The sequence below is a fragment of the Notolepis coatsorum genome (assembly GCF_963971535.1).
Source record: "Notolepis coatsorum genome assembly, chromosome: 18".
NCBI classification, from domain to species: Eukaryota; Metazoa; Chordata; class Actinopteri; order Aulopiformes; family Paralepididae; genus Notolepis; species Notolepis coatsorum.
Window position 1 is genome coordinate 50,547,353 of NC_140182.1, and position 21,569 is coordinate 50,568,921.

General features: G+C 41.2%; 2 protein-coding genes across 3 annotated transcripts in view; both read left to right on the top strand.

Annotated features, from left to right (window-relative positions):
* Positions 1 to 508: 508 nt before the first annotated feature.
* Positions 509 to 5,558, top strand: skor1b (SKI family transcriptional corepressor 1b; the record flags this gene model as incomplete). The annotated part of the gene is made up of 7 exons (XM_084334896.1): positions 509 to 2,242; positions 2,508 to 2,601; positions 2,699 to 2,803; positions 2,954 to 3,013; positions 3,722 to 3,796; positions 4,133 to 4,207; positions 5,461 to 5,558. The coding sequence occupies exons 1-7, from the start codon at positions 515 to 517 to the stop codon at positions 5,556 to 5,558; spliced, it is 2,235 nt and encodes a 744-aa protein (XP_084191022.1). The 5' UTR covers positions 509 to 514.
* A 1,286-nt stretch (positions 5,559 to 6,844) lies between these two features.
* The window catches only part of pias1b (protein inhibitor of activated STAT, 1b), a 35,818-nt gene continuing 21,093 nt past the window's right edge, over positions 6,845 to 21,569 (top strand). The window contains exons 1-10 of one of the 2 annotated variants that reach the window (XM_084334966.1): positions 6,866 to 6,889; positions 7,869 to 7,923; positions 9,155 to 9,584; positions 14,695 to 14,779; positions 15,590 to 15,637; positions 15,827 to 15,917; positions 16,333 to 16,467; positions 18,355 to 18,460; positions 18,606 to 18,679; positions 18,845 to 19,005. In XM_084334966.1, the coding sequence (XP_084191092.1) occupies positions 9,158 to 9,584; positions 14,695 to 14,779; positions 15,590 to 15,637; positions 15,827 to 15,917; positions 16,333 to 16,467; positions 18,355 to 18,460; positions 18,606 to 18,679; positions 18,845 to 19,005 (1,127 nt within the window). In that variant the 5' untranslated portion in view covers positions 6,866 to 6,889; positions 7,869 to 7,923; positions 9,155 to 9,157. Of the gene's footprint in view, positions 6,890 to 7,868; positions 7,924 to 9,154; positions 9,585 to 14,694; positions 14,780 to 15,589; positions 15,638 to 15,826; positions 15,918 to 16,332; positions 16,468 to 18,354; positions 18,461 to 18,605; positions 18,680 to 18,844; positions 19,006 to 21,569 lie in introns of both variants that reach the window. The other variant, XM_084334965.1, reaches the window with a different exon arrangement.

Below are 21,569 nucleotides of genomic sequence, written 5' to 3' on the forward strand. Positions count from 1 at the left end.
ATGAGCGTCCAATAGCCTACACGTAGGCCTGTGCAATTAATAATGCAATAAATTAAATTATAATCATAAATTATTTTTTGAAACACCGTACGCCCTATATAGGCTATGTGCTGTGTCATTGCTGTGTTAACATCGGAGGAGCTAAATCTGAAGCTTGGTTTAGTCTAAAGGAAATTAGGTCCTTTCCTCGTGCATGGCTAATGATGTTACCCTGTTCAGCGAGCCTTGCGGGGCTGCTCCACTCTGCTCAGTTTAGCACAGATAAAGGTCAGCTTTTAGATTTACTATGCGATTCGTATGCTCCCAAAACAATCGTTTATTTAAAGTTAGAATGTATACATAGTCTACTTCAGCATACAATGAAAGTATAGGTTTGTATATTTGCTCCCTTAGAAATAAAAGACTAACGCTTACAGGCCTATAATTGTCTTCCTATAGGGCATGTATTCGTTTGACAGACGTGTTTGGCTAATATCAACCATGCATTGTCTTTGACACACGCAGGCTTCCAGGGATGGAGTCGGTACCTGCGGGACGAGACCCAAGCTCTTCGCCAAGCTCCAAACAAGAACTGCCTTACCCCATCACCAACCTCAAACCCAACCAAGTCAGTGAGACCATCCTGTATGGAATACCCATCGTGTCTTTGGTGATAGATGGTCAGGAGAGACTTTGTCTTGCGCAGATATCTAACACTCTGCTGAAGAATTATAGCTATAATGAGATACACAACCGGCGCGTGGCACTTGGGATCACCTGCGTCCAGTGCACCCCCGTCCAGCTGGAAATCCTGAGGCGCGCCGGGGCGATGCCAATTTCCTCCAGACGCTGTGGGATGATAACTAAACGTGAGGCGGAGAGACTTTGCAAATCGTTCCTGGGAGCTCACAGCCCCCCTAAACTTCCGGAGAATTTTGCATTCGACGTGTCCCACGAGTGTGCCTGGGGAAGTAGAGGTAACTTCATTCCAGCTCGATACAACAGTTCTAGAGCTAAGTGCATCAAGTGCTCCTATTGCAACATGTATTTTTCTCCAAATAAGTTCATATTTCACTCGCATCGCACGCCGGAGTCGAAGTATACACAGCCGGACGCGGCTAATTTCAACTCTTGGAGGAGACATCTCAAACTGTCCGATAAAAACTCGCCGGATGAAATAGCGCACGCGTGGGAAGACGTGAAGGCCATGTTTAACGGGGGCAGTCGCAAGAGGACGCTGCCGACGGGCAGGTCAGAGGGCGCCTCCATATTAAAATCGCACGGATCCAACCTCCCCCGCAGAGACTCGCCCGAAATCCCTCCCAAAATTCTGCGTTGCGAGGATAATAGAGGTATGAATATGACGAGCACGCGCAGCTATCCTGTCATCCCGGTGCCCAGTAAAGGCTTTGGAATGCTGCAGAAGATCCCGCCACCTCTCTTCCCGCACCCCTACGGGTTCCCAGCCTTCGGTCTCTGTCAGAAGAAAGAAGACGGTATAATGGGAGATCAGAGCAAGACCAACCTCTCGAGTGTCCTCTGGCCAGGTACCAAGGACAGCGCCTATCATCCCTTCCCTATGTTTTGGCCTACAGCAGGCAGTCTACCCATGCCACCCTACGCCCAGTCCCAACCCAAACCGCCCTCTGACATCCTGTGTCCTCCCAGACAGAACGACATGGACATATCCGAGCAGAGTGGACGCAGCACTCCAAAAGACAGCACTGTTGACAGTGAGCGATGCTCCAGCACTCAGTCTACGCGTAATGAAGAAGACAAGTCCGGGGACGAGGCAAGGCCAATGGAGGGGATGACCCTTGTTCCGCGGAAAATCAGCTACGTGTCTGCATTCAGGCCTGTTATCAAAGATGCCGACAGTATTGCCAAACTGTATGGCAACAGGGGCGCTTATAACGGCTCCCGCACGGGTTACTTATCCCCCGATTTCTTAAGCGAGAGCTCCAGCTACCGTTCCATGTCCCCGTGCGTGGACAGCGAGGGCGAGCCAGATGTGGACGTGGAGACAAATAAGTCACCGGAGGACGAGGACTCACGTCCGCTGCCCTCCGTGGCTCCCCGGACTCCACCTGGTCTGGGCCTGACTCACACTGTCTCTCCGAATGATCCGGAATCCAAAACGGTGCCTGCAGAAGCCTCTCTTGTCGACTCCCAAAGAATGAACTTGCATGTGGCACAATCGTCAGAGAGAGAAATACAAAGCAAGCTGTTGCCAGAGAGTCATATAGCCACGTCTTTTGGTGAAGTAAGTGAATTATGCAGTCTTGACCATTCAAAACAAAAGATTTATAGATTTTTCTTTTCCTTTAATTTAATTTAATTTAATTCTTTCTTTCTTTCTTTCTTTCTTTCTTTCTTTCTTTCTTTCTTTCTTTCTTTCTTTCTTTCTTTCTTTCTTTCTTTCTTTCTTTCTTTGGTGCAAGTGGGTTGTATCCTGCCTGCTAGACATCATTTATTAGACTCGTATTAATTGCTGATAGCTCAAAGAATGGATGATTCATTCCTTTTAGGTCTATACACCGGAGAGGAGTGAGCTGCAACAAAGAAACAGTCCGTATCACTTCAGACCTGCGAATTATCACAGTGGATCGGTGACATCGAATGGTTAGACATCATTGTTGTTCTTAATAGTTCGATATTGTGTCTGTCTAAATCCAAGAAGGGAAACATATCTGTTTGTTTGTTTGTTTGTTTTTTAAAGATGAAAGTGCAAGTAAAGAAGAGCCATCCTCTACCGTGGAAGAGATAGAAACTAAATCGTTTAATGAACAAAGCAACGAGGATAGCCAGCGAGAACCTGACGAGGGTAAGTTAGACCGAGTTTAGCAACTATACCTTGAACGATTATAGGCTTATTTTCTGTGGTGTCTGCTTTCGCCACTTATTGTAGTAGCACATTAGGCCTATAGCCCACAGCCATGTAGCCTAATGTTGTGTCTGTGTGTAGGCTATTCAGGCGATGAAGCGACAGTCAGAGCCGTTCCATCACAAAAAGACATAGAAACCCTTGCGAAAGGTAAGAGAGTAAAGTTAAATATGGGCTGGCAGAAATATTAAATACAAAATAATTTAAATTAAAAACATAATAATAATAATAATAATAATAATAATAATAATAATAATAATAATAATAATAATAATAATAATAATAATAATAATAATATAGTATAGTATACGCCTGTACTTTAATGCATTATTTTATTAGGCCTATAGCGTTTTTAATAAAACACGTATTAACATTTCAGACACATATTTACATATTTAGTTTTGTGGGAAAACAATGACAGACAAATATTTATCAGGACAATAATAGGTCTGCTGCAATCGACATCAGCACTGAGATATGCTGTTATTTATTTATTATTTATTATTATTTTCTGTTATGCATGTTTGAGTGATTAAGAAACTTTCTAGGCCTGAGCCCCTCTAAATGAATTGCAATATTTGTACTCTCACGGTTGCCTATATCGTCGTTGGCCGTCACCATTGGTGCAAGCAAGGTGGCGGCGACAATGCGATCAAGCACGGGGCGACTTTTGCAGTACAACTTGGAGTATACAAAATAGGCATATTGATTTTCTTACAAATAAATTGATAAATCAAAATATTACGCACATTTTCAAAAGGGAACGTGCTCTGGTTGGTACCGTCTCCTCAACTACTGCACTAACAAGTGATGGGAACCAATATTTTCCTCAGTCTATTGCTCTCTTCATCTTTCCAGAAGAACTGCAGAAACAATTATTCGAGCAAGTCGAGCTGAGGAAGAAGTTGGAACGTGAATTCCAAAATTTCAAAGGTATTTTCAATAACTTTCTTCTTCTTGGCCTTTTTGTCTACCTCTTCTTCTTCTTCTTCTTCTTCTTCTTCTTCTTCTTCTTCTTCTTCTTCTTCTTCTTCTTCTTCTTCTTCTTCTTCTTCTTCTTCTTCTTCTTCTTCTTCTTCTTCTTCTTCTTCTTCTTCTTCTTCTTATTATTATTATTATTATTATTATTTGGCTTTTATTATTGACGTCTTTACAAAGCATGTGAGTGTTTCTCTTCGCCTATATCGTTCCATGAACGAACCATAGACTTGACAGTTGACATCACCCACCGCCGTTTTAGTTTTACTAAATGAACTTTTTGCTCCGCAGATAATTTTCAAGATCAAATGAAAAGGGAGCTTTCCTACAGAGAGGAGATGGTGCAGCAGCTTCACATCGTCAGAGGTGAGACCAATACAAGTGAATAAACGGTGACTACATTGTAATGTGCACCATGTCCTCCAATGTATAGCCTGCAAAGGCATTTTGCCAATCTCATTGACGACAGTCTATGCTCAAAATGTGTATTTACACTTGTATTTTCATAGTTATATTAGGCCTATATTTTTTAAGAACCTAATGTTTTATTCACCCAACAAGTCATTGGGCCTACATTACCAGGAAACATGTCGAATGACAAACAAAATGTCAACTTTTATTGAAGATGATTGAGTTAGACATTTACATAAACCACAGTTTTGTATCCCAAATCATAGAGCTTTTTTTTATTTTATTTTAAAGTCATGTCATGCAGGTAAAATAAGGAAAAAGCAACTATATAATAATTAATTTGAACCTAATTAACATTTCATTCAGTGAAATATCTGTACAGTATGCATCTTATATGCACCCTTACGTCTTGGTTATCCTTTCTTTCTTGCATATAGACATTTTATGCAGCGAGTTGGACCAAGAAAGAAAATCTCGTTATACTATTCAACAGAAGTTAAACGGTAATAGAAAATAGGCCCACAATGACATGTAGATTTCTATAGAGGCACAAAATATGTCTGTCTTGACATTGACTTGAGGGGCAGCACGCTTTCGCTAATGCTATAGTTATTTACCCGATTCATTATTTCAGAATAGTGCACATCTTTGCTCTTGTTTTATTGCATTTTTTGAGCATGGCCTTGAATCAATTGATGGTCATTCATATCCGTCTTTTATTGAGACCCAAATGAAAACACAAGTTTCTCGACTGAATGTATCATTCAGTTGCATTATGAGAAACGTTTACGTTAATATTTTTGACCTTGTGTTTGACCTTGTGTTTCCCATTTATCTCACTTCAGTCTGTCAATCTATTGGATAACCACCAGTTACCACCTCTGAAATGACACACACACACACACACACACACACACACACACACACACACACACACACACACCCACACACACACACACACACACACACACACACACACGCACACACACGTATTATACAAAAACACAGAGAGAGAGAGAGAGAGAGAGAGAGAGAGAGAGAGAGAGAGAGAGAGAGAGAGAGAGAGAGAGAGAGAGAGAGAGAGAGAGAGAGAGAGAGAGAGAGAGAGAGAGAGAGAGAGACAGATCAGACAGCTATATAGACCAGTGGTTCTCAACACTGCGTATAGACCATACAGTATACTCACTGTTGTATCTCTTTCTTCCTAGAAGCTCACGACGCATTACATCATTTCTCATGCAAGATGTTAACTCCTCGCCACTGCACTGGGACCTGCTCCTTCAAATCTCCTCTTTTGCCTCCTTAATTTGGCTATAACCCTGAGAGAACAAAGGATATATAACAACTGCCTCTGCCGAACGGCCACAGCTAAATAACAACAACAATAATGATAATAATATTATATTTAATAATATTGAGTAATGATGAAATAATCTGAAGATGTTTTGAGAAACCAAGCTTGTCAGCAGGCTAGTCTTAGTTAATGCTGTCACTGGCCATCGGCTTGTAATTAATTGTAAAATATTGAATTGTGTATCTTGAGGGTCAATATGATTTATATAACAATCTTGAATAAGGTGAAATTTGTTTTACGTATATTATACCATCGATATTTATTTAGTGGCAAAGTGCAATGACAATGTATGTATCCTGTAATAGTTAGAGGTTGTTATCTCGGTATTCTGTTGTTAGAAGCTGCAAGTTAGCCAATTCATTGTTCTCCGTTCATTCTCAGTATTGTGAATTTGCCTACTACTTTTGCTGTGTTCATCTTTGTATATCTTCCATATTTTTCTTTGATGTTATGCACTTTAAACTAGCGATGGAAGTTACCATATATAGCCTGTGTGTTGAAATACAGTATGTGATTATTGGGGAGTAATTTATATCACCACGCACCAAATACGGGTCGCTTCGGAGACTCTTTGCAATTGCAACCATAAGTTAGTGAAGAACATCCGCTAACTTGTTATTATTACCGTTATTATTAGTAACATACAAGACTAAGATTAGCCTATTTGTTCATGTAGAATATTTGTTTTGACAGCTAATGAAGAAATCATTTTATTAAAAAAATATATCAAATATTTCTTTCCAGTGTGTGCTTTACTCAACTGTATTGAAAATAAATCCAATCATGCAATCCTATTGGCCCAAGAGCTATTTATACTCTCTAGCTATATATAAACTATTTAATAACCTAAAGAAGGGTTTCGTTAATATTATTATAGACATTTGCTGCAGCATAGCTGAGCATTCCCTGCATTCGGCTATACTGTCTCTAGACTCTACACAATATATAACACGCTTATGAAACGCATTGGAATGAATGAATGAATGGAATATTAATGGTAGCCTATAAGCCTATATCAATGCTCTTCGTGTTAATGTATACGTGTGCTCTCGTAATGGTCTGACTAACACTAATATAATAGCCTAATCCGATAAACCCAGGCAGAAACTATCACTGCACGACTGTGATGAGATCACAACACAAGCTATCCATAGCACGGTACCGCCACCTACTGGACACAGATGCCTTGGGAAATGTTCTGCTGTCCTTTCGTTGTCCCTTGCGGATGATTATTGCGCATGCGTACCCAGTAAAACAAGATGGCGGAGAGTGCGGAACTGAAGGTAACGCGTAGCCCAACAATACATTCGACAAATAACGGTTTCATACATAAATGTTTGGATTTACCAACCACAGAAACACGATTACTTGACGATAACACGTTTTATTGTAAAGTTCACGGTAAGACCCTAGCAGTGGGTTGGCGAGCAGGCCAATTGTTACCTAAATAGCAGGCTAGCTAACGTTAGCTAGCATTAGCTTTGTTATTGTTGCCGATAATGTAAGGCTTCGGTTAGTTAAGGTTCCAGGCCATGCAATTGCGCGCCTATAGATTATATATCCAACAGATGTTCCTAACAAGCTAACACTTTACTTACATTAATAAGATAATCTATAGCTACCACTAGTATTCGACCGGTTGACACAGTAAATTAGTTTGCTATTTGCACCGCCATGTGTAAAGCTAAGAACGGGCTCTGACTATTCCCTGGAAATATAACGCAGCTTACATATTCAAGCTAACGTTACCTAGCGTAGTTAACTGGGGATATACATATTCAATTAATTCATGCACATTCACATTTTTAATACATTTAAAGAGGCGTTCATTGTGTTCGGCGTACAATTACATGCTATATGTACCGTGTTGTGTGACGGAAGATTCGGGTTTTTTCAATTGTTTTGGACGTAAAGTTAAGTGATATCAACCATTTGTATGAATCACCCATGTGTGACGTTGTGAGAGAGTAGGTTAGCACTCTTACTCAAATTAACCTGGTTTTCACCAAAGTTCACCACTGCATTGATTCGCTACACAGTATTTGAGAGTTTACAATCCATTGTCAGGCTCATCCGTACAAGCAAGTGTGGCGTTTGGTATAGCTTTATATAATCAAATATGCACCATTTAGACCGACAGCTTGAAGGATTAAGGTTATCCTTCAATGCCTGACCGTCCACTGATGTTTTTGTGTTTGGGCAGACATTGTTACTTTTTATTCAGCAGACCAAAGGATCAATTTCACCTGTCACATTTCACAGGTGGACATGTGACCAATAAGGAAGGTTGGCAACCATAACCACAAGTCTGCAACAGGTGTGGTGATTGTATTTTTTTTTACATGATCAAATCAATGTTCTATTCTCACTACATATTCAGAATGGTTCTGCTGAATTATATTTTCCCAAAGACAAAGACATTGTCGATAGAGGTGGATCACCTTAACCCTTGCAAGTGCCAATTATAATTTTTGATGGTGTAAAAATGCACCAAGCACTGCACTTGTGTGCAGAGACCCGACTATGACACCATACTGTGTGGAGTGGTAAATTCTAGCTCCATACCCAGGCACACATTTATTATTAATTCTAGTTTTAAACACCCAGGTACCCGTTATTATGAATTCTAATTTAGCACCCAGGCACACACTGTGGATTCTAGTGGAGCAGAAGCCAGCACCCAAACAAAATCAGTCTTGTGTTTTTACCTATTAAGTTTATTATATTTTTTGCTATACCGGTGATATTGTATGTTTACATGTATGCATCTAGCTAGATGTATATATCACTAAGGGTTCATAGATCGAACAAAAACTGTTTGGGTCACTTGTTGTAAGGCTAACGCTACACAAGGAAATAGTCTGCAAAGTTTTTTTTCTCTAACCTGATTAGAAACGTGTGTTTTTGTGTGGGTGGTGCTTTCTGTTTATGTTGCTAATTTGATGGAGGATAAATAGGACTAATTTGGTCATGGGTAATTTTATTTAGCAAGGTAGTCAGCAAATGTGTGTTAAATAAAAAATGTAAATAACAAAAATAAAAAAAATCCTTTCTGAAATAATTCTAACAAACTGTAAAACTAGAATAAAGAAAAATGAGGCAAGTCCATGTAGCCTTGTGGAGGAAACTCCACTTCTGTGAAGGAAAAGTAAGCTTTTTGTTGTGTAGCGTAACATGCTGTTTTCCTTGTGTTTTATCTATTTTTATGTGTCCTTTATTCATACAGGTAAAGCACTATGAGAGAGATCTCTGTTTCATGAGTGACCTGTTTACAACAGACATATAAAAAACCACACCGGACAAACAAGTACAGTTACAACAGAAATGCTGTCAAATATTATGTATATCAGATGAAACAAGTACAGACAACATCTAAAATATCAGTTTCAAAACTTTAAACTCTTCAAACGGAATGAAATGTTCTAACTTCAAGGTTTTCTGTAATTCATTCCATTTGTACGTGGTATAATATTTAAAACCATTTTTTTCAAGTTAAGTTTTTACATGTGTGTCTAAAGCTAAGTACTTTTTTTTTTTACCCCCACCAGCAAATGGTAATGAGCCTTCGAGTTTCAGAGCTACAAGTGTTACTAGGATACGCAGGACGCAACAAGCACGGACGGAAACACGAACTTTTGACCAAATCGCTTCACCTACTGAAGGCCGGCTGCAGCACCGCGGTGCAGATGAAGATCAAAGAGCTCTACAGACGGCGCTTCCCCACCAAGATGGTGTCACCGGTGGACCTGGCCCTGCCCAGCGTCCACTCCACCTCCAGCCTGCCCACGGGCCTCACCCAGCTGAGCTTCGACAGCCACGCCCCCTCACCCCTCCTCCCTGTGTCTTTACTCGGGCCTAAACACGAGCTGAGCCTGCCTCACCTCTCCTCCGCCCTGCACCCTGTGCACCCCGACGTCAAGCTCCAGAGGCTGCCCTTCTATGACATGCTGGACGAGCTCATCAAGCCCACGAGCCTGGGTGAGTCTGTCTGGTCGTAACACTGTGTGGCCTAATACGGACTCCCTGATTGTATGTCATAAATGTCTTGATGAATTGAAAATGGGGGACCCTGATGTAAACAAGACGAAAGTCTTTTTCTGGTCTGCATCCCCTTAACAATTGTTTGTATTGAGCCGTAATGTATTGTACCCATTCTGCAATCTGTTAATAAGGTTTTCAATCAATCACCCCGGAGCAGGGGGCTGCTACAGACATCTGGACTGAGAACTAAAACCAGAATTGTCCAATAATGATGATTTAACCTGTTCCACCCGTGGAATATTTACGCCTAAAATATATAAGTAAATGGAATATTGCTCCACTTCTACAAGGTCTATTTGCATATTCTTGGTATCTAGGTACATCTATGGACCTCGGGGAATGTATTCAGTGTCAGAAATATTGTGTCTATTACTAGGCTTGCTTAAATTGTGATGAAACAAAGGAGAATATGAATTATGATTTTTCTTTGAATCTTTGACAGTGAATAACACCATGATAATAATGACCAAACTAGGGCTGGGCGATAAAACGATAACGATAAATATCGCGATAAATTATTTCCTCGAAATAAACATGAAACGTGGTCGCAAAGTTTCGATATATCGATTTTCCAAGTTTGGCTCCGTTCAGCCTCGGCTCAGCACACTCACTAACAACCAACGTTACGTGATGACGTCTTTACGCACCACAGCTCAGGACTCAAGGCTGCTAGGATACTTAGCTTGCACGGCGCTATTTAATATATTTACGTGCCGAGTATGTGTGTGGCGAGAATTCTGATGCCACGGTTATAGTAGTGTGTGATATACGGTGGACGTCGTTGCAATGTATTGTGGCGGAACAGAGTATTTTAGGGATATTTACTAGTACATTGTCATGGAATACATCGCTTGTAAACGAAGCTGGCTAGGTTAACTAGCTTGCACGGCGCTGTTTTTATATATTTACGTGCCCAGTATGTGTGTGGCGAGAATTCTGATGCCACGGTTATAGTAGTGTGTGATATACGGTGGACGTCGTTGCAATGTATTGTGGCGGAACAGAGTATTTTAGGGATATTTACTAGTACATTGTCATGGAATACATCGCTTGTAAACGAAGCTGGCTAGGTTAACTAGCTTGCACGGCGCTGTTTTTATATATTTACGTGCCGAGTATGTGTGTGGCGAGAATTCTGATGCCACGGTTAGAGTAGTGTGTGATATACGGTGGACGTCGTTGCAATGTATTGTGGCGGAACAGAGTATTTTAGGGATATTTACTAGTACATTGTCATGGGATACACAGTACTGCTCGCTCTGGCTAACGTGCGCGGACTGATGACGACATCAACTCGAGACATTCACAGCAGAAAAATAAGTCTATTAATAGCCCGTCCATCGGCGCCGGGCATAAAAAGTTAATTAAACTTGACAGACATTATATCGACGATAATTATCGATGTCGAGTAATATGAAAATAATTTTATAATTTTATCGCGATAACGTTTTTGGTCATATCGCCCAGCCCTAGACCAAACTTAAAAAAACTGCCACTGATCTTGTTCAGTACCTTATAAATATAAGGAAATTAATAAAGGGAAGATTATTAAACAGAAGGTTCTGTAGATACAATACTGAATTCTCTCATCCGGACCAATGCAATTTGAAATATTATTATAGAATATGATGCTTATAAATCACCTTATTATAGCCAATTCTCACATTTATATATACATATATTATCTTTCAAATGCCCGAGTTCAATTTGGATTTAGTATCACCAGGCGTGCATAAGAACAGATAATGATATCTACTGTAATTTACTGTACCTTTTTTATTTTCACCACAGTGCAACCATTTTGAAACTAATTTCAGATCTAATTGTTGCTACATGCTAACAATAGGGAGGAGAATTTCAATATTTGTCAAAAACGTTACCTTTTGTGGCTTATCCCGAATAATAACAGTTATTGAAATAATTCATTCAGAACGCTCAACTTTGAACCCCCACAGTATCTGACTGGAAGTGTAGTTCGGAATAATTCCAACGCTGATCCACAGCTATGCATCCCCTCGACAAAATGGCTGCAAAAAAACTACAATTCCCATGATTCAAATTTTCCAAAATGGTCGCCGTCTTGTAATAGACTTCAGCAAATCAAGAAGTTAAAACTATCTGTCACTTTTAACCTATTGCTAAACTAACATATTGATGATAATATACATTCTACATGCTTTTGTGAAATGTTAGTGATGTTAATACTTGAAAACGTTTGATAAAAAAATCGCAAAAAATATGCAACACTCTGAAAAATATTGATTTATGACCATATGCCATTTTTGGGTCAAATGACAAATTACTGTGTCATTTGTAGTGGTACTTACGAGCTAAGATAAGAAGAACTTTATTACGCTCTTGTGACAAATACATCGTGGCAATGAATAGATTAAATAAGATAGGATAATTCTTTATAGAAATTCACACAGAATTGGGGAAATTCGCATTATAAAAAACGTTTTATAGTACAAAAGGCACAGGCTATATAAAACAAAAAAATATAGTTTTGATCCGGAATCCCAGATGTGGATATTGGCGAAGTTAATGTAAGTGATCGTAGCTAGAGATGTTCCGATACCATTTTTTCCTTCCCGATCCGATTCCGATACCTAAGCTTTGGGTATCGGCCGATACCGATACTGATCCGATACAGTGCATACATTAAAAATATATATATATTATATAAATTATAAAAAAAAAAAAAAAAAATATATACAGCTACTGTTTTATATATACTGTTTTTTTTAGTAATAACTATAAAGTAATGGTATTTATTCAACAACAGGTGATTGTATAGATTAGTATTAGTATCAGTAATTGAAAACTATCTCAATGAGTTCACCCACGGAAAGGTTGTTGGCACATTAGTTCCACACGGACATTATTCGTTGCTGCACTTGCTTCCACAAGGCTCCGTTTAAGTACCAGAGGCTCTGTTGGGATTTTTGCACAATAAATATTCAACATTCTCTTTTGAGACTCCGCCTCAGACTCTTATCATTTGGCACTAAAAGCTAAACATTGTCACCGATATGGCTGTCCGCAACATGTCATTAATTGTGTACGCGAGGTGGTCGATCAGTGACTACGTTAACGTGAGCTAGGTTAGCTAGCATGAGCTACCGGTAGATGGAAAGACTAACGTTACTGACTTACTGGTGAAAATGTGATTTACGTTGGAATACTCCTTTGCCAACTTGCTGTACTTTGCTTGCAGGTCTGCAGCCATTATTGCTGGATTATGAATAGCCCCAACTTTAGCCAAGGTAACGTTAAAGCTAAAACTTTAACGTTAGTTAACGCTAGCTTTCGGTTAGCTGTTCTAATAACACCACCAAGCGAACCCATCAGAGCTCCCCGTCAACAGCGCTCTGTCTGGACGATGTGGCATTTAAGAAAGTATCTGCTGTTAAAATGACAAATGGCATTGACACTTTAATTCACGGTTGGTTAAAAACACGTTTGTTTTATAATGCTCATTGCTCACTCAGCAGACCGCAGTGTTGTTGATGAATTACGTCATATGGTATCGGAGTGCAGAATTAGAGGGTACTCGCCTTTTTTGCACATAGCACTGGTGCTACAGAGGTTGATAGTTTTGTAGCACAGGCCAAAATCTTGTAGCACAAGTATAAAACGTGTTATATTTGTAACAGTCACAAATGTGCCTATTGTATTTGTGTTATTTAGTTGCAGTGCCATGTTTGGCTGTCATTTAGTATATCGCCATGTGTTATTATTACTATAATAGTAATACTCTCATATGCTATTTTCAATTAATATCATAAACAACATAAGGAATATTAGCATAATTTTGAGTGGACTGAAGGAATGAGTCAGCGTTAATAGTTTTAAATGCAAATAATTTATTGAAACATAGAAGTGGGGTCGGTTGGGACACACACACACAATGGGGGACCCTGATGTAAACAAGACAAACGTCTTTCTCTGGTCTGCATCCCCTTAACAATTGTGTGTATTGAGCCGTACTGTACTGTACCCATTCTGCAATCTGTTAAATAAAGTTTACATTCATTCATTCACACACACTGTTTCAACTCACCACCCCCGCATCATATTGTAGTCTAGTCTTCAAACTTCCACTCCTCTCGAAATTTTTTATATTTGAATATCAACATTATCTGTCCATCCTCAGTTTACTATAATATACTCCTGTCCTGAGTCCTGACTAGTGACTTCATCGTCTTTCCAAACGCACGCACGCACACACACACACAGGGAAGGGGAGAGAGTGCCCCCCATTTCCCTTTCCACACTGTGTCTGCTGGCTCTGCCTGATCAGGATTAGCTTGTTAGCTTGCTAACGTTGTAGTGATTGTAATGGTACATAAACGTTAATTTCGGGCGATGTGCGCATAAAGGAATGGCGACGGTGCAAAGCATGTAGATGCATTTGACCCGTTGCGAGAAAAAAAAAACACACCGGACTTATTTCGGGACGTGTAGGCGCACTGCTGTGTGCGCACCAACACGCTGCTCTGCTTGCAAGCACGGATAGGGCGGATATGACTCGTCGAGTTGTCACGGAGTTTTTTCAAAATAAGAGTATCATATGCACCTGAATGTTGCTAGCTGTCGATCCTAGTTATTATAGCTGGAGCTGCGCGTGGGCAGAAATGAGACCCGCTACAGGATTTTCAAAATAAGAGTATCTATATGAACCGAATCCCTATCGCACCAGTGCTAGTGAAGTAAATCCATCCATCGCACAGACAGCTGTTGCTGTAGCACGTGCGAGATATATGTCGCACTGTACACCCCTGCGCCGATACCAGTATTTTAGGCAGTATCGGCGGCACTTTTCCGATACTGGTATCGGTATCGGAACAACTCTAATCGTAGCAACCGTTTAACTTCCCCAATGAATCACGTTTCATATCACTTGATATACAATAGGCCATGTCTTTCGGCAATACCTTTACATTACATTTACATTTAGTCATTTAGCTGACGCTTTTATCCAAAGCATATCCTTTAGATATCTTTTTAAATTACTAACTATTCTTTCTTTTTCTTTTGTATACAGCCGCAGACAACAATCAGCGGTTCCAGGAGACGTGTTACGCTTTCGCATTAACACCACAGCAAGTTCAACAGATCAGCAGCTCCATGTAAGTGAGAGGGTGGTGGTGTGCTGTGCATGTTGTCCCTGACTGTTAACCACTAAGGTTCAGCTGAGACTGATTTCTATCAGCATGGTGTTTGAAACCACACTTCTGTCTCAGCGACATCACTTACAGTATATACCGTAAAGTAAATAACTAACGTCGTTACTTCTGTTAAATGGTAAATGGACTGCATTTATATAGCGATTTCATCCAATGCGCTTCACAACTTGTGCCTCACATTCACCCATTCACTCATGGTGGAGGCAACCAAGGCGCCAACCTGCTCATCGGGAGCAGTTTGCGGGTTAAGTGTTTTGCTCAAGGACACAGGAGGAGCTGGAATGGAACTGGGAACCTTCTGATTAGCAGACGAGCGCTCTATACCGCCTGAGCCACCGTCACCCCTACATGACTGAGCCACTGTCACCCCTACATGCCCCTACATTACATAACATTCCCTATGAACATGACATGTACTGTTGCAGTTGCTATTGACTATTATGTATAAAGAAATTAAATGAGCATAAAAGCAATGCAAATATATTGCACCTCGTATTTGCATAAATTTGACGATCGACAGACAAGAAATCCATGTAACCCATTCATACAGACGGACCTATTCAAATGAATCATAACAATGATAAGATAAGGTATAACACAAAAATGGAAAACAATAAATGACGGTAATGCAATAAAATAACACAACTGAACATGAACGAACAGGTTATTTGTGATTGTTCTGTCTTGTTACTGCAGCACAGGTCTTCATCTGCACACAAACACTTTTACCTGATTTGTATCTCAATCTTATAGGGACATTTCTGCCAACAAGTGTGACTTTGCAGTCCAAGTCCAGTTAAGGTAACTTCATGATTTATTATTTTATGTTTCACCATAGGAGACTCTTTCTTTGTTGTGATTTCACTGTTAAAAGAGCAGTGTACTCCTGTGCCCACAACATATCTAAAACATGCACATGATAATATAGTATTGTGGGGTGTCTGGTGATTCCCACCCATGATCTAATATATATTACACCTTCTTTTTCAGATTTTGTTTATCAGAGACCAGCTGTCCCCAGGAGGATCACTTCCCACCTAATCTGTGTGTGAAGGTGAACGGCAAACCCTGTAATCTCCCGGTGAGTTCCTCGCAGTCAGTCGGCAACTAGTAGGAACGAGTCCAAATAATCCATTATTTGAACATGCGATCGAGAGATCCACAGTTGACTTTCAACTTTGAATGCGGATTTGTCTTTTATTTTTTTATTCTCTTTTCAAACTTTTAGCTGGACTGTAAAACATATAACAGCTCTTCCTGTTCCATTGTGTGATGATGCAGACTGATTAGTTCACAAACTGTCAGTGTTAACAGTGTAAACGGTTCATGCTAAATGGAGCACTTTCCATGTGCAACTAAAGAATAATCAACTGCATATTCCTGCCAACTATACAACATAGTCTCATCTGCGTATATTGCAATACTTTCAGTGTATTGCCCCACCGGCTACTTCTACTAACCATTGGTTCTGACCTTGACCTACTGCTTCTTTTCAGGGATATCTTCCTCCAACCAAAAATGGAGTTGAACCAAAAAGGCCCAGCCGCGCCATTAACATCACATCTCTGGTCAGACTGTCCACCACGGTGCCCAACACAATAGTGGTGTCATGGACCGCTGAGATCGGGAGGGTAAGAACCCAGATTATCATGTCAGCAAAGCAGTGTTTGCCCTACATTGACACAGCAGTAGTGATTCTCCATTGTTAGAAAATAGAACAATGTAAAGACGATGACAGTTCTTCATCTTGCCTCGGAACTCATCCAAGCAACAATAATGCCTTGTCTCCATTAGCTAGGTTCAGCCTGACTGGGGCTAGCCATGGCCAAGTTTGGTATGGTTGGGTTGGCGTCTCCATTGCATTTCTTGTAAATTATATGGTTGTTGGGCAACCTTTAAAAAAAATTACACCAACAACTGTGGTGCATGCCATGATGATACAACAGTCCAAGCCAGCTTTGTCCAGGTCTGGTCAGATTGTGAAAGGTGTCTGTCTCAGCCGGGGTCCAGCCAGGCCTGTCCAGGTTCTAAAGATGATGGAGACGCTCACTGTGTGCCAGAGAGGCCACATCACGGCTAAACCATGGCTAGTGGAGACCAGGCAGAAGTCAGTTACACTTCAATATAGGCCTTGCACATAATTTATTGTGTAGTTCTTCCATTGGAAGAAATCGTCAACCACTTTTGAAGGAAAATGCCTAATCTCTGTGCAGTAGGTAAAACACTGGAAAAGCAAGATATTACTGTTCCCATGTGACTTGTTTACAAGATCCAGTGAGAAGAAGCCAGAAGTCGAGCAGTAATATCCAGTGTTTTCCCTACTCTACCCCTGCACAGAAATGAGGTATTTTCTTTCAAAAGTGGTTACTAGTAATAATTACAGGCAACCATGCTGGAAAAATGAGAACCACACAAACATTCCATGCAAGATCAGTACAGATAATAGCCAACTAAGAAACATTTTCAAACTGCAATAGAAGTTCTGGAACTGGCCAGGAGAGAGAGAAAACGGCTCCCAGAACCGAAAGGTTCCTTGCTCTCCCTCACTGCTACTGAACGTCTAGGGAAAACACTGCAGCAAAGTCTGTACGAAACAACTGTGGCAGAGTGTTCCTCAAACAACTGTGGCAGAGTGTTCCTCAAACAACTGTGGCAGAGTGTTCGTGAAACAACTGTGGCAGAGTGTTCGTGAAACAACTGTGGCAGAGTGTTCGTGAAACAACTGTGGCAGAGTGTTCGTGAAACAACTGTGGCAGAGTGTTCCTCAAACAACTGTGGCAGTGTTCGTGAAACAACTGTGGCAGAGTGTTCGTGAAACAACTGTGGCAGAGTGTTCCTCAAACAACTGTGGCAGAGTGTTCCTCAAACAACTGTGGCAGAGTGTTCCTCAAACAACTGTGGCAGAGTGTTCCTCAAACAACTGTGGCAGAGTGTTCCTCAAACAACTGTGGCAGAGTGTTCCTCAAACAACTGTGGCAGAGTGTTCGTAAAACAACTGAGGCAGAGTGTTCGTAAAACAACTGAGGCAGAGTGTTCGTGAAACAACTGTGGCAGAGTGTTCGTGAAACAACTGTGGCAGAGTGTTCGTGAAACAACTGTGGCAGAGTGTTCGTGAAACAACTGTGGCAGAGTGTTCGTGAAACAACTGTGGCAGAGTGTTCGTGAAACAACTGTGGCAGAGTGTTCCTCAAACAACTGCGGCAGAGTGTTCGTGAAACAACTGTGGCAGAGTGTTCGTGAAACAACTGTGGCAGAGTGTTCGTGAAACAACTGTGGCAGAGTGTTCGTGAAACAACTGTGGCAGAGTGTTCCTCAAACAACTGTGGCAGAGTGTTCGTGAAACAACTGAGGCAGAGTGTTTGTGAAACAACTGTGGCCGAGTGTTCGTGAAACAACTGTGGCAGAGTGTTCGTGAAACAACTGAGGCAGAGTGTTCCTCAAACAACTGTGGCAAAGTTTTCCTGAAGCTCCACATGACTCTTGTTTCCCCCTGTTCCTTTTTTTTGCGTTTTCCTTAGAGCTTTTCCATGGCGGTGTACTTGGTTCGACAGCAGTCCTCCACGGTGTTGCTCCAGAGACTACGTGCCAAAGGGATCCGGAACCCTGACCACTCGAGAGCTCTGAGTACGAGCCTGTGTGATTTAGTTGTGAAATGTGTCTCTAGAAGAGTTGGGATTAGAGAAGAACACGTACAAATGACCCCCCATACCACCTGGTAACCAAAGAAATGTCTTGCATTTAATACTTTGCGTTATGTCCCCTTTCGCAGTCAAAGAGAAGTTAACGGCCGATCCCGAGAGTGAAATCGCCACCACCAGCCTACGGGTCTCCCTGCTCTGTCCAGTAAATACCTTGACGCTACTTTCTTAAGACGGATTCCGTATCCTCCAGAGCGGTCTCCTCGTCTGGCGACATCACGTCATTCTGAACATTCAACAACACAAGTTGCACATCGTGTAGCGCTGAGCGTACATTGGTTTTTATTTTGTGTGTATTTTATTCTCACAGCTGGGGAAGATGAGGCTGATGATCCCGTGTCGCGCACTGACCTGCTCGCACCTGCAGTGCTTCGACGCCACCCTTTACATTCAGATGAATGAGAAGAAGCCCACATGGGTGTGTCCGGTCTGCGACAAGAAGGCACCCTACGAACACCTCATCATCGACGGGTTAGTTGGTACTCTGCTGCTCTCTGACCTGGAATATATATACAATGGGGGAAATAAGTATTGAACACATCAGCATTTTGTCCCGTAAATATATTTTCAATGTGGCCATTCAAGTGAAATTTTCACCAGGCTTTGGTATTAACTCAGGGAATCCAGACAAAAAATCTAAACATTAACACTTTGGTTGCCTAAGGTTAAATTAATGATATACCATAGATTGCCAGCGCTATTTGTCTATGGAGAAAGTCCCCTTCTTTGCAGGGCTATAACTTTTTAAATTCTATTGCTACATTGCCATTATTAGGGCCCATTCAAAGTCCTATATGTATTGTTCATTGTGTAGCAACGTTAAACTTTTTCATTCACATATTCATAGTAAAGTATGGTCTAATGTATAAGTATGTTTTCATCTCTTTCTGCAGCTTTCTCCAGAACGTGATATATAGCCCCAAATGCATTATATTGATGATGAAATACAGTTTGATGGCAATCAGCGCGATATAAAAAATTCCAACTAGACGTACTTCTAGAAGTTACTACACGTCATCTGATGTTGACCGGATGGGCGAGGGGGCGTTTATAATTCCGTGGGCAGCGTTATACCAATCATCTAATGTGGGTCAAATGTTGATAATATCAGTTATTATCGAAGACGGTAACGTTACACGCTGAAACTCACCCCAGTCTCCGCGCGCCGTTGGGCGATCATCGTCGAGTAGAAATTTTATCATTATGGGATATATTATTACCCGGTCCATCTCCAGCTTGTATAATGGTATATACGTCCAAATCATGTTGTTTATCGAGTTATTGGCAATCGATCGCTATGTAGTGTGACGAGCTAGAGTCACGGAACATGTACCGAGTGGCCGGAAGCAATACGGACGTCTAGCAAAACCTCTAGTGCGCTTCCTGTTAAGCGCTTGCGCCGATCGGCCACCAGATGGCGCTCCTGAACCGCCAGAGAGCTCAGTGGGTCCTGCTGGTGGATCTCAGGCCAGCGGAGGGACATTATGAATCCGATCGCAGATTTTTGAAATATTGATATAAAGACGACGTACAGCGTCCCCCGGCAACTTTAGCATGGCCAGCAAAGACGTCTAAAGACGGCTCCCGGCAGTCAAAGTGTTAAAGTCCATACATAAATAAAGTTATGTGTAATAAAGTGGAATGACATAGGAAAAAAGTATTGAACACACTAACTGAAATTAATTCAATACTTAGTGGAGAAGCCTTTGTTTGTAATGACAGCTCCAAGGATGCTTTCTGTATGATGTAACTAATCACCCGCAGTATTCGGGTGTGATTTTGGCCCATTCCTCTACACAGATTGTCTTTAAATCTTGAAGATTGCGGAGGGGCCTTTTCTGAATCTGGATCTTCAGATGCTTCCACAAATGTTCAATTGGGTTTAAGTCGGGTGATTGACTGGGCCATTCCAACAAGTTGATTTTCTTTCTCTGAAATCAACTGCAAGTTTCCTTTGCTGTATGCTTTGGATTGTTGTCATGGTGGAAGGTCCACCCACGTCTCATCCTCAGCATCCTGATGGATGGCAGCAGGTTCATCTCAAGAATTTCTCTGTACATGGCTCCATTCATTGTTCCTTCAATGATATGAAGTCTGCCAGTACCAGGAGAGGAGAAGCAGCCCCACACCATGATACTTCCACCTCCAAACTTCACTGTTGGTAGTGTTATTCGGGTAATGTGCACTGCCATTTCTCCTCCAAACATGGTGTGTTGTGTGACAGCCAGAAAGTAACATTTTGGTCTCATCTGACCAGAGTACATGCTCCCAGTAATTCACTGGCCTGTCCAAATGTTGTTAGCCAAACTTTAAACAAGCTTCAACATGTCTTTTTTTCAGTAGTGGAGTCTTGCAGGCTGAGCGCGCACAGAGGCCATGGCGGTGGAGTGCATTGCCTATGGTCCTTTCTGTCACAGTTGTACCTGCTGCTGCCTCCCAAGTCTTTCTGGAGCTCTTTCCTAGTGGTCCATGGCTCTCTGGCTACTCTTCTAAGTATCCTTCTGACTCCCTGATCAGAAATGTTGCGAGGAGCACCTGTGCATGGCCGGTTGATGATGGAGTGATGTTGCGTCCACTTATGGATAATGCCCCCAATGGTGCTTACTGGAAGATTCTGAAGTTGTGAAATACGTCTTTAGCCAATTCTATTTTCATGATTTGCAACAATCTGTTTGTGAAGGTCTTGAGAGCTCTTTGCTTTTACCCATCATTTGATGTTTCTTGTATGGCACCTTGGTAACAAAAAAATACATTTTATAGCCCATCAATATATTCTAACCCAGTTGACATTATTAGCACAGATAGGAGGTAGAGTTGCCTCCTAATATTAGTTTTGGTTTTCAGCTAGTTCCTGGCCTTTCCTTGCTGTGGTGTACTGCTTTTTCTTAGTGTGTCCAATACTTTTTTCCTGTTTCATTCCACTTTATTACACATAACTTTATTTACATATGGACTTTAACACTTTGAGTGCCACGGACGCTTTTTGTCATTAGTTCATGCCACCAGTTGAATGCCAGCAATGCTATATAGCGTTT